This window comes from Loxodonta africana, chromosome 2 (assembly GCF_030014295.1).
Source record: "Loxodonta africana isolate mLoxAfr1 chromosome 2, mLoxAfr1.hap2, whole genome shotgun sequence".
NCBI classification, from domain to species: domain Eukaryota; kingdom Metazoa; phylum Chordata; class Mammalia; order Proboscidea; family Elephantidae; genus Loxodonta; species Loxodonta africana.
The window spans coordinates 84,140,465-84,153,965 of record NC_087343.1 but is presented as its reverse complement, the minus strand read 5'-3'; the positions used below and the strand labels follow the sequence as shown (position 1 = coordinate 84,153,965).

The window sequence follows — 13,501 nt, the reverse complement described above, 5'->3', positions numbered from 1 at the left end:
GTATTAGGGCTCCTAGCATTGTCCCTATTTTTTCTTCCATGATCTTTATGTTTTAGATTTTGTATTTAAGTCTTTGATCCATTTTGAGTTAGTTTTTGTGCATGGTGTGAGATAAGGGTCTTGTTTCATTTTTTTGCAGATGGATGTCCTGTTCTGCCAGCACCATTTGTTAAACAGTCTTTTACCCATTTAACTGTCTTTGGGCCTTTGTCAAATATCAGTTGCTCATATGTGAATGGATTTATGTTTGGGTTCTCAATTTTGTTCCGTTGGCTTATGTATATGTTGTTGTACCAGTACCAGGCTGTTTTGACTACTGTGGTGATATAGGTTCAAAAATCAGGGAAAGTGAGGCCTCCTACTTCGTTCTTCATTTTCAGTAATGCTTTACTTATCTGGGGCCTCTTTCCCTTCCATATGAAGTTGGTGATTTCTTTCTCCATTTCATTAAAAAATGTAGAGTTTTGGATCAGAATTGCATTGTTTCTATAGATAGCTTTCGGTAGAATACACATTTTTACAATGTTAAGTCATCTTATCCATGAGGAAGGTATGTTTTTCCACTTAATGTAGTCCTTTTTTGGTTTCTTGCAGTAGTACTTTTCTTTGTACAAGTCTTTTACATCTCTGGTATGATTTATTCCTAAGTATTTTATCTTCTTGGGGGCTGGTATAAATGGTATTGATTTGGTGATTTCCTCTTCGATGTTCTTTTTGTTGGTGTGGAGGAATCCGACTGATTTTTGTATGTTTATCTTGTATATCCTGATCCTCTGCTGAACTCTTCTGTTAGTTTCAGTAGTTTTCTTTAGGATTCCTTAAGGTTTTCTGTGTATAAGATCATGTCATCTGCAAATAGAGATACTTTAAATTCTTCCTTGCCAATCTGCTTGCCCTTTATTTCTTTATCTACCCTGATTGCTCTGGCTAGGACTTCCAGCACAATGTTGAACAAGAGTGGTGATAAAGGACATCCTTGTCTGGTTCCCGTTCTCAAGGAGAATGCTTTCAGACTCTCTCCATTTAGGATGATGCTGGCTGTTGGCTTTGTATAAATGCCCTTTATTTTGTTGAGGAATTTTCCTTCTATTCCTATTTTGTTGAGAGTTTTTATCATGAATGGGTGTTGAACTTTGTCAAATGCCTTTTCTGCATCAATTGATACGATCATGTGGTTCTTGTCTTTTGTTTTATTTATGTGATGGATTACATGAATTGTTTTTCTAATGTTGAACCGTCCCTGCATGCCTGGTATGAATCCCACTTGGTCATGGTGAATTATTTTTTTGATATGTTGTTGAATTCTATTGGCTGGAATTTTGTTGAGCATTTTTGCATCTAAGTTCATGAGGGATATAGGTCTGTAATTTTCTTGGGTTGTCTTTACCTGGTTTTGGTATCAGGGATATACTGGCTTCCTCGAATGCGTTTGGGAGTATTCCGTCCTTTTTCTATGCTCTGAAATACCTTTAGTAGTCGTGGTGTTAACTCTTCTCTGAAAGTTTGGTAAAACTCTACAGTGAAGCCGTCTGGGCCAGGGTTTTTTTTTTTTGTTGTTGTCAAGAGTTATTTAATTACCTTTTCAATCCCTTCTTTTGTTATCAGTTTATTTAGTCGTTCTACCTCTGTTTGTGTTAGTTTAGGTAGGTAGTGTGTTTCTAGAAGTTCATCCATTTCTTATAGGTTTTCAAATTTGTTAGAGTACCATTTTTCATAGTAATCTGATACAATTCTGATACAATAGACCCAATTTCAGCTGGGTCTATTTGTAATATCACCCATCTCATTTCTTATTTGGTTTTTTTGCTTCCTCTCCTGTTTTTCTTTTGTCAGTTTGGCCAGTGGTTTATCAATTTTGTTAATGTTTTTCAAAGAACCAGCTTTTGGTCTTGTTAACTCTTTCAATTGTTTTTCTGTTCTCTATTTCATTTGATTCTGCTCTAATTGTTATTATTTGCTTTCTTCTGGTGCCTGAGGGTTTCTTTTGTTGCTCTCTTTCTATTTATTCAAGTTGTGGGGATAATTCTTTGATTTTGGCCCTTCTATTTGGATGTGTATATTTATTGATATAAATTGACCTCTGAGCACTGCTTTAGCTGTGTCCCAAACGTTCTGATAGGCAGTGTTTTCATTCTCACTGGATTCTATGAATTTCTTTATTCCATCCTTGATGTCTTCTGTAACCCAGTGGTTTTTGAGCAGGGCATTGTTCAGTTTCCAAGTGTTTGATTTCTTTTCCCTTCTTTTTCTGTTATTGATTTCTACTTTTATGGCTTTATGGTCAAAGAAGATGCTTTGTAATATTTGGATGTTTTGGATTCTGCTAAGGCTTGCTTTACGGCCTAAAATGTGGCCTATTCTAGAGATTGTTCCATGTGCGTTAGAAAAAAAAGTATACTTGACTGCTGTTGGGTGGAGTGTTCTGTATATGTCTATAAGATCAAGTTGTTTGATTGTGGCATTTAGGTCTTCCATGACTTTATGGAACTTCTTTCTGGATGTTCTGTCCTTCACCGAAAGTGTTGTGTTGAAGTCTCCTACTACAATCGTGGTACTGCCTATCTCACTTTTCAGTGCTGTTAAAGTTTTTTTGTATGTGTGTCTTGCAGTTCTGTCATTGAGTGCATAAGTTTTAATATGCTTATAGCTTCTTGGTATATTGTCCATTTAATCATTATATACTGTCCTTCCTTATCCTTTGTGGTGTATTTAACTTTAAAGTCTATTTTGTCAGAAATTAATATTGCCACTCCTGCTCTTTCTTGATTGTTGTTTGCTTGATATATTTTTTTCCATCCTTTGAGTTTTAGTTTATTTGTGTCTCTAAGTCTGAAGTGTGTCTCTTGTAGGCACCATATAGACAGATCGTGTTTTTTCAATCTATTCTGCCACTCTCTGTCTCTTCATTGGTGCATTTAGTCCATTTACATGCAGCGTAATTATGGATAGGTATGAGTTTAGTCCTGTCATTTTGACGTCTTTTTTTTATGTGTTATCAGTTCCTTTTTCCTACTTAATTTTTTGTGCTCAGTAGTTCATTTTTATATATCGTCTTTTTCTCTTATTCATTGTTGTAGATTTTGTTTCTGCTAAGTCTCTGTTTTTTTCTTGTGTTTTATTTTGATGAGTAAGATTGTTAATCTCCTTAGTGGTTACTGTAATATTTACCCCTATTTTTCTAATTTTAAACCTAAGTTTTATTTCTTTATATCGCCATGTCTTCCTCTCCATATAAAAGACTCATGACAACGTTTCTTAGTCCCTCTTTATCGTTTTAATGTTGTCTTCTTTTACATAATGACATTGCTGTTTCTCTGCTCTGAGCGTTTTTTTATCTTGATTTATTTTTGTGATTTCCCTATCGGGGTTGACATCTGATGACTCTGTCCGGTGTTCTAGTCTTGGGTTGATGTATGATATTATTGGTTTTCTAACCGAAGAACTCCCTTTAGTATTTCTTGTAGTTTTGGTTTGGTTTTTATGTATTCCTTAAACATCTGTTTATCTAGAAGTGTCCTAATTTCACCTTCATATTTAAGAGACAGTTTTGCTGGATATATTATTCTTGGTTGGCAATTTTTTTCCTTCAGTGCTTTATATGTCATCCCACTGCCTTCTTGCCTGCATGGTTTCTGCTGAGTAGTCCGAGCTTATTCTTATTGACTCTCTTTTGTAGTTGACTTTTCACTTATCCCTAAAAAAAAAGATTTTTTTTAGCTGCTGTTAAAATTGTCTCTTTATCTTTGGTTTTGTCGAGTTTGCTTATAATATGTCTTGGTGACTTTCTTTTAAGATCCACCTTATGTGGAATTCAATGAGCATCTTGGATTGATATCTTCTCATCTTTCACGATATCAGGGAAGTTTTCTGCCAACAAATGTTCCACTATTCTCTCTGTATTTCCTGTTATCTCTCCCTTTTCTGGTACTCCAATCACTCGTAGGTTATTTCTCTTGATAGAGTCCTACATGATTCTTAGGGTTTCTTCATTTTTTAAAATCCTTTTATCTTTCTTCAAATATATTCGTGCCATGTGCTTTATCTTCAGTCTCACCAATTATGACTTCGACTTGCTCAATTCTGCTACTCTGACTTTCTATTGAGTTGTCTGATTCTATAATTTTATTGTTAATCTTCTGAATTTCTGATTGCTGTCTCTTATAGATTCTTGCAGCTTATTAAATTTTTCATTATGTTCCGGAATAACCTTTTTAATTTCCTCACCTGCTTTATCTGTGTGTTCCTTGGCTCATTCTGTGTATTGCCTGAAATCCTTCCTGATATCTTGAATTGTGCTGTGTATTAATTTTTTGTATTCTGCACCTGGTAATTCCAGGAAACTACCTTCATCCAGAAGATTCCTTGTTTCTTGGTTTTGAATCAGGAGCCCCTTCTGTCCTGAGCTACCAAGGTGAATGGAGTGGACAGATTATCTTTTCCCCAATTGTCAATTTATTCCATCTCCAAGGCCAGGAGAGTGGCTCAGGGCATGCAGCAGGACGTATCTCATGTTGAAGCAATCATGGTCTGCTTCTTTATGTGATTCGATATTGACTGTTGTCTCTGATATCTATTAGTTAATGTATTAGTTTATGTTTGCTCACTGTATCCTAGCTTCTTGCTTTGTTTTGTTTTGATATGTCCAGATAGGTTGCTTGAGTGAGCTAGCTTGATTATTTTTGCCTTTGAAGCTCTACTGTCCTGTCACCAGATGGCTAGAGCTATTACCAGGTATATGAGCATAGGAGTCCATTCACTTTTCTTGTGTGGATTCAGCTCAGGTGTCCAGGTAGTTGGTCATCAAGTGTGTGGTACAGGCTCTGTCCTACAGTCTTAGAGGGGCAGGGGTGATGGTGTTGGTACTGGTATGTGGTTGTAGCAGGGGGGTGATGCTCTGAACAAGGCAGGGGCTGACAACTATTCCCCAAGTGTTTGTGAGGAAACATGTGCCTGTTCCCTAGATCTCACAGTTGGATGGGTTCTCAAGAGGGACCGTGGGCACCCATTGCTTTTTGTTGTAAGGACTGGGAGGTACCAGTTACCGTGGACTCCTGTTGCAGGTGGCCGGGTGACATGAGCGGAGCTAGCAGTCCTTAGGCCCCTGATGCGGGTAGGTGAGGACCCTGTTTTTTAGGCAAAGCGATGTCAAACATCAAACGCCCACCTCTCCACCACACAGCTGCAACAGTTTTAGTCTGCGAACAAGGGCCTGTTCTCCTGAAAGAGGCCCACACAGGTCCATGCAGGGGGAAAGGTATTCAAAGTTCATGGACCATTTATGCCTGGACAGGAGCCACTTCTGTCCTGAGCTCCCAAGGTTAATGGAGCTGGCAGATTGTCCTTTCCCCAGCTGTGAATTTATTCCATTTCCCAGGCCGGGAGAATGGCTCAGGGCATGCAGCAGGACCCATTTCAGGCCCAAAGAAATGGACAGCCACTGAAGCCGGCTTGGGGACTTGGGGCACAATAAAATATACGCAAGTACTTAGCTTTTGCCGAGAGCGCCGTTCTTCTCTGGTTCCAGAGGTGTGAGTAGGCCGTGCCCCTGGCTGTTTCTCCCCAAGGAAAGTGCGGCCAAAAGCTGCTGCAAGCCCACCACAGCCACTTCCAGGAATAGTGCCTGAGGGTTCCCAGCAATTCAGATCCGGCAACTCCTCTCTGCTTCTGAACCGCCTCTCCGTCCCTCTGCCGCTCAATTTGTTTTCTAACTTTTCCTTTGATGTTCGGGGCTCCTAGCTTGTCATAAATATAATTGTTTCTTTTGTTTTTTTTTCCGGTTTTTGTTGTAAGAGGGTTCACTGGAAGTGTCTGACTACTCCACCATCTTGGCCCTGCCTCCTTTTCAACACTTTAAAGTCTTTTCCAGCACATTTGCCCAATGCAATGCATTGTTTGAATTCTCGACTGCTGCTTCCACGGACATTGACTGTGGATCTAAGTAAAATGAAATCCTTGACAGCTTCAATCTTTTCCCCGTTTTTCATGACGTTGCTTATTGGTCCAGCTGTGAGAATTTTTGTTTTCTTTATGTTGAGGTGTAATCCATTCTGAAGGCTGTGGTCTTTGATCTTCATCAGTAAGTGCTTCCAGTCCTCTTCACTTTCATCAAGCAAGGTTGTGTCATCTGTGTAATGCAGGTTGTTATGAGTCTTTCTCCAGTCCTGGCTCCTTGTTCTTCTTCATATAGTTCAGCTTCTTGGATTATTTGCTCAGCATATAAGTATGGTGAAAGGATACAACCTTGACGCACACCTTTCCTGAGTTTAAACCACGCAGTATCCCCTTGTTCTGTTCAAATGACTGCCTTTTGATCTATGTACAGGATCCTCATGAGCACAATGAAGTGTTCTGGAATTCCCATTGTTCGAAATGTTACCCATAATTTGTTCTGATCCACACAGTCAAATGCCTTTGCATAGTGAATAAAACACAGGTAAACATCTTTCTGGTATTAACATCAGCAGTGGCATCTCTGTTTCCACATACGCTTCTGAATCCGTCTTGAATTTCTGGCGTTTCCCTATTGATATACTGTTGCTGGTGCTTTTGAATGATCTTCGGCAGAATTTTTCTTGTGTGTCATATTAATGATATTGTTCGATAATTTCTGCATTTGGTTAGATCACCTCTCTTGGGAATAAACATAAATATGAATCTCTTCCAGTCTGTTGGCCAGGTAGCTGTCTTCCAAATTTCTTGGCATAGACAAGCGAGCACTTTAAGGGCTGCATCCGTTTGTTGAAACATCTCAATTGGTATTCCATCAATTCCTGGACCCTTGTTTTTTGCCAGTGCCTTTGGTGCAGCATGGACTTCTTCCTTCTGTTGTATCGGTTCCTTGTCGTATACAACTTCCTAAAATGGTTAAAAATCAATCACTTCTTTTTGGTATAGTGACTCTGTTTATTCCTTCCATCTTTTTTTGATGCTTCCTCCATTAATATTTTCCCCGTAGAATCCTCCAGTATTGCAACTTTGAGGGTTGAATTTTTTCTTCAGTTCTTTCACCTTGAGAATGCCAAGCATGTTCTTCCCTTTTGGTTTTCTATCTTCAAATCTCTGCATATGTCATTATAATACTCTACTCTGTGTTCTTGAGCTGCCATTTGAAATCTTCTGTTCAGCTCTCTTATTTCATCATTTCTTCCTTTCACTTTAGCTATTCAATGTTCAAGAGCAACATCCATTATTAATCAGACTATGAAATGTACAAAGTATGGATCTAGGAAAATTGGAAATTTTCAAAAGTGAAATGGAATGCATAAACATTGATATCCTAGGCATTAGTGAGCTGAAATGGACTGGTGTTAGCCATTTTGAATCGGACAGTGGTATGGTCCACTATGCCAGGAATGACAGCTTGAAGAGCAGTAATGTTGTATTCATTATCAAAAAAGACATTTCAAGATCTATCCTGAAGTACAACGCTGTCAGTGATAGGATAACATCCACACACCTGTAAAGAAGACCACTTACTATGACTATTATTCAAATTTTCGCACAAACTACTAAGGCCAAAGATGAAGAAACTGAAAATTTTTACCAACTTGTGCAGTCTGAAATTGATCAAACATGCAGTTGGGATGCATTGATAATTACTGGTGATTGGAATGCAAGAATTGGAAACAATGAAGGATCAGTAGTTGGAAAATATGGCCTTAGTAATAGAAATGATGCCAGAGATTTCATGACAGCATTTTGAAAGACCATCGACTACTTCATTGCAAATACCTTTTTTCACCAACATAAATGGCGACTATACACGTTGACCTCACAGGATGAAATACACAGAAATCAAGTTGACTACATCTGTGGAAAGAGACGATGGAAAAGCTCAATGTCATCAGTCAGAACAAAGCCAGGGGCCAACTGCAGAACAGACCATCTGTTGCTCGTGTGGAAGTTCAAGTTTTAGCTGAAGAAAAGTAGACGTCCACGATAGCCAAAGTACGACGTCGAATATATCTCACCTGAATTTAGAGACCGTCTCAAGAATAGATTTGACACATTGAACACTAATGACAGAAGACAAGATGAGTTGTGGAATGACATCGAGGACACCATACGTGAAGAAAGCAAGAAGTCTTTAAAAAGACAGGAAAGAAAGAAAAGACCAAAATGGATGTCAGAAGAGACTCTGAAACTTGCTCTTGAATGTTGAATGATTGAGAGGCTTGTTCAAAGCCACATAAGTAATTTTTGAAATAATTGTGATGTTAACAGTTAATGACTTAAATGTTGGATTCTTAGTGGATCTTGTTACATAGAGAATGTAAAATAAAACCTAGTGAATTAAAGTACAAAACTGCCCTCATTTTTGCTCTTTTTCCTGCTAAATACAGTTGGTAATCTTATTTATAATTGTGTAAATTTTAACAAATGGATTTGAGAAATATATGTTCAATATCATTTTTTATTCTCTTTCATTTTTAAAAGGATTTTATATTTGCATATGTCAGGTGTTTAAATTAGTTCAATAAGATTTCAGTTGTCATTTTTAAGCGCCCTGTAAATGAAAACCAGACTGAAGGGTCCATTTAAATAAAACTTATTTCTTTAGGGGAAAACTGGCAGGTAGTTTTTAAAAAAAATACATGTTATTCAGTCAGAGCAGGTGAATTGGTGCATGTTCTGCTCAGCCAATCTGAATCTGAACCATCATTCCACAAAGGAAGAAATAGAGAAGCACTGTCTTTTTGAGGATAGAAATAGGCTGTTAAATTAATAGCTTTAGTGTATTGTTTGATTCTGCACTTCCAGGTTTTGATGAAATTCTCTCAAGTGTTGAACTTCAGAAATTTTTTTTAACTTGTGATTTTAAACTAATTTTAGACTTAAAGAATAAAGAAAAGTTGCAAAAAGAGTACAGAAAGTCCCTGTATATTCCTCACCCAACTTCCCTTAATGTTAACATCTTACATAATCATAACACAAAGATTAAAACTAGGAAATTAACATTAATAGTATTGATACAATACTATTAACTAAATTATAGACCTTATTTGAATTGCATCAGTTTTCACCAATATCCCTTGTGTATTCCAGAATCCCACTATTCAGGATCCCACATTGTATTTCATTGTTATTTCAACTTTTTATTATTGTTGTTAGTTGCTGTCAAATTGGCCCCCAATTCATGACAACCCTCGTACACAACTAAACAAATAATTTCTTTTATAAAGATCATCATAAAGCTGGTTTGTATGAAGCAGAGGTTAAAGATGTCCCAAATGTCCAACTTTTCCAAGCTGTTGTAGAGCGCCGTTACCTCTATCATCAACTACTGCTTCTGCCCTCAGTACTCTCCCTCCAGTCTTTGGGTTCCCTAATACACTGCAACGTCTCACAGAACTCACAAACAGTATAAAGGAAATGGCTCATGTAGTTGTGGAGGCTTGCAAGTCCCATATTCGTGGATCAGGCATAGGCCTCTTCCTGGCCCTCAGTCTCTGTCCATGGGCATTCAGCTTTCTCACACCATGGGCTGGGAAGCCCACTGCACCGTCTCCTGCTGGTCTCTCCTTCCTTGGTGGTGATGAGCTCTTTTCTTCCTCGCCTCTAGGGTGGCTCATTTCAGGCTCAGCAGGATGGCAAAACTGACCAATTCCCTAGGTGGGCCAGATTACCCTATCACACTGTCACACTCAGTCACCTGAATGAGAGTTAGAAGACCGTGGCTGCTAGAAAGACCACAGAAAGAGCAATCCATTATATCACAGCAACAGAATGAAACGCTGATCGGTGCTGTGCCATCCCCCATGATTGGTTGCAGATCCGTCCATTGGATTACAATTCATAGTTTTCGTTGGCTGATTTTCAGAAGTAGATCTCCAGGCCTTTCTTCCTAGTCTGTCTTAGTCTAAAAGTTCCACCGAAACCCGATCGTCATCCTTGCAGTGCACAAGCCTCCACCAACACATAGGTGGTTACTGTGCTTGGAGGCGCATTGGCCAGGAAGTGAAACTAGGTCTCCCGCATGGAAGGTGCTAATTGTGCCACTGAGCCACTGCTGCCCTCTGTATTTCTACTTAAGTCTCTTACATTCTGTAATAGTTCCTCAGTCTTACTTTCTTGTTCATTATTTTGCCATTTTTAAAGAGTCCCAGTCTATTATTTTGTAGTGCGCCCTTCAATTTAGGCTTATATGATATTTTCTCACTATTACATTGAGATTATACATTTTTTGCAAGAATACCACAGAAAAATGATGTTGTATCCTTCTAAGTGCATTGTGTTAGGGGTTCATGATACCGGTATGTCTTGCTACTGGTAATGAGCTTTAGAAATTTTGACAATAGAAACTATGCATCCATTCTTTTATATATATTTTAATTACTAGAAGAGATATATATATCCATCAATAGATATATATATTCATTTGTTCTGTGATGTAAATGACTTATCAGACACAAAAATGGTGATTAAAGAAAGCTATAAGCATCATTTTTTTTTTATAAGCATCACTAGTTAATGGGACAAGGATAGTAGAATCGCACTAATAAAAATAAAAATAGACTACTCAATAATGAGAAGAAGAAACAATCTTTTCATTCAAATGAGGCAATCCTTTGTTCATTGGAAAGTTAAGAAAGGAATTATCAAGAGAACGGTCTTCCCAACTAATTGAATTATCTTTGTAATAGAAAATGGTCTTGGTAGAGATACTTAACTTCGGGTAACTTATCAAATAGAACGTTAAACAAGGGAAAAGGTGATTGTTTTAGTTTTGTTCTGTACATGACCTTGGAATTATATCAGAAATTAAGTCATGGGAGCCAATTTCTAGATGTAGCCTATCATATGATCTGAAATCAGTTTCTTGCAGCAAATTTTTGTATTTTTGATGTTTTAAAATCTAGAATAAGATGAAATAAAGCAATATCCAAAAAAGTACTACATATTTCAGACTTTACTGAAGCACCCTAATAGGTTTCATTATGAAATGAAATTACTTCAGGCTTTAGAACTTTTAAAGAATATAGTACATTTTTAGGTTTTGTTTGTAGATATTTTTTAGAATGTTTATTCCTCAAAGGAAAATGGGCAGAAACTCTTTTGTGGATATCCGCATTTGTCATAATGAAGGTTGGAACTATTCTGCATTAAGCCTGCTGTTTTGTGCTTTTTATATTTCTTTATTTGGTAGGTTTACTTCACTAGGAACATTTCAGTGAAATATTTGTGCTTTTATTCTCTTTTTGGGTTGTCTTTGAAGCATTCTTGGACTGTACACCCTACAATAGAACTGAGTACTGCTGTCCCTTCAAAGTTACAATATTCAATGTAATGGATAGAATTTTTATCTTATTTTATTTTAGTTCAGCCATCAGCAAACATTGGGAGGCTGAACTGGCTACCCTCAAAGGAAATAATGCCAAACTCACTGCAGCCCTGTTGGAGTCCACTGCCAATGTGAAACAATGGAAACAGCAGCTTGCTGCGTATCAAGAGGAAGCAGAACGTCTGCACAAGAGAGTAAGTTCAGGGCTGCTGTCCATAGTAATTTATGGCTAACAGGTTTCCTTATTCAGAAGAAGTTTGCGTGTAGATTCAGCAGAGGTGCATCTTAAGGGAATATGCATGGGTTGTCAGAACATATAAGGGTTGTACTATATGGCTGTTTGGTTAAAAATATTTTTCACAGTTTATGGGAATGAAGATTATACAGTTTTTCATGTCAAAAAGATCTGATTTCAAATTCTGATTTTGTCACTTATTAGCTGTTTGACGTTTGGTGAATTGTTTCCTTGTTTGAACACAGTACCTACATCTGTAAGCTGGGAATAATAGTATACACTCTGTACAATTGTCATAAAAATTAAGAGTTGCACCAAGTCAGTAGCTGCTTTTTTATTATTTTTATTATTGTTGTTGTTTTTTAAAGAAGGTATGTAATTTGAAAAATGCAGGTAGAAAAAATCAGAAATATTAGTTTACTCACATATTTATAATTTTCAACACTCTTCTTTCATGCCTGTAGATTTATATTTCCATCAGGTAATTTCCTTTCAGCCTGAATAGCTTCCTTTAACATTTTTTGGACTACAAGTATACTGGCTACAAATTCTCTCACCTTTTGTATATCTAAAAATGTCTTTATTTCACCTTCATTTTTGAAAAATATTTTTTGCTGGATATAGAATTTTAGGTTGACTTTTTTTTTCTTTGTAGATTTTAAAGACAACATTCCATCGTCATCTGGTCTCCATTATTCCTGTTAAAAAGAAAGTCATTATTTTTACTATTTTTCCTCTACACATATTGTGTCATTTTTCACTGGCTGTTTTTAAGATTTTTTTTTTCTTTATCACTGGTTTCCAGCAATGTAACTAGAGCGTAGTGCCTTGGTATGGACATTTTCTTTGTATTTATTCTCCTTGAGGTTCACTGAGCATTCTAGATCTGTTGAGTAGCTTTTTTTTTTTTTAATTATATTTGGAAAATTTTTAGCTGGTATTTTGGCAAATGTTTTTTCTGCCCCGTTATCTCCTCTCTTTCTGGGATCTAATTACAAATATTAGTCCACTTGATACTGTCCAATTAATACTGTTAATTTTGTTTTCCACCTTTGCTCACCACGTGCTTTCAGTTTGAATGATTTCCATTGACCTATTAGCACCATCTTTAAGTTCATTGATCTTTTATTCTGTTGTGTTCAGTATGCTTTTAATCCTATTGAATTACTTTTTTTGGATTTCAGATTTTATATTTTGCTGTTTTAGAATTTTCATTTGGTTTTTATTTTACAATTTCTAAATCTGTTGTGAAATTTCTTGCCCATTCATTTTCCTGTTGACTCTTCAATGTTTATTATAGTTATTTTAAAGTTTTTCCTTCTTCTTCTAATTCCAATGACTCCTCTTTTATGAGTCTCTTCCTAAGGACTGATTTTTTTTTTTTTTAATAATATTTATTGTACTTTAAGTGAAAGTTTACAAATCAAGTCAGTCTCTCACATATAAACTTACATACACCTTACTACATACTCCCACTTGTGAGTTAGCCCACTCCCTCCTTCCAGTCTCTCCTTTTGTGACTGTTTTGCCAGTTTCTAAACCCCTCTACCCTCCCATCTCCCCTCCAGACAGGAGATGCCAGCATAGTCTCAAGTGTTAAGGACTAATTTTTGTCTTGACTACAGATTAAATTTTCCTGTTTCTTTACATGTCTAGTCATTTTCAATTGGATATTGGATATCATAAATGAGTTGTAGAGATTGTAGATTCTGTTATCTTCCTCTGAATAGTGTTGAATTTTGTTTCAGCAGGCAGTTAAATTACTTGTGAATTACCTTCAATTTGTGGAGGTATGGGTTTATGCTTCATTAGGGGTTGGTGCATTTCAGCGTTGCCCTTAGTCCTAGGGTGAATCTCTTAGTCCTGGGAAGTCTTTATCTCTAAGGTCTTTATCTTCTGGGGTTTCAGTGGAAAGTTTGAGGTACTTACCAAGGATCTCTAATTTGGCAGCACTCAAACTTCAAACAGTTGTCTCTGTGGTAAGC

At 37.0% G+C, this 13,501-nt stretch overlaps 1 protein-coding gene across 2 annotated transcripts in view; it reads left to right on the top strand.

Annotated features, from left to right (window-relative positions):
* The window catches only part of HOMER1 (homer scaffold protein 1), a 144,499-nt gene that overhangs the window by 114,963 nt on the left and 16,035 nt on the right, over positions 1-13,501 (top strand). For both annotated transcript variants that reach the window (XM_064273523.1, XM_010588238.3), the window contains exon 6: positions 11,319-11,475. In XM_064273523.1, coding sequence (XP_064129593.1) covers positions 11,319-11,475 — 157 coding nt within the window. The remainder of the gene's footprint in view (positions 1-11,318; positions 11,476-13,501) is intronic.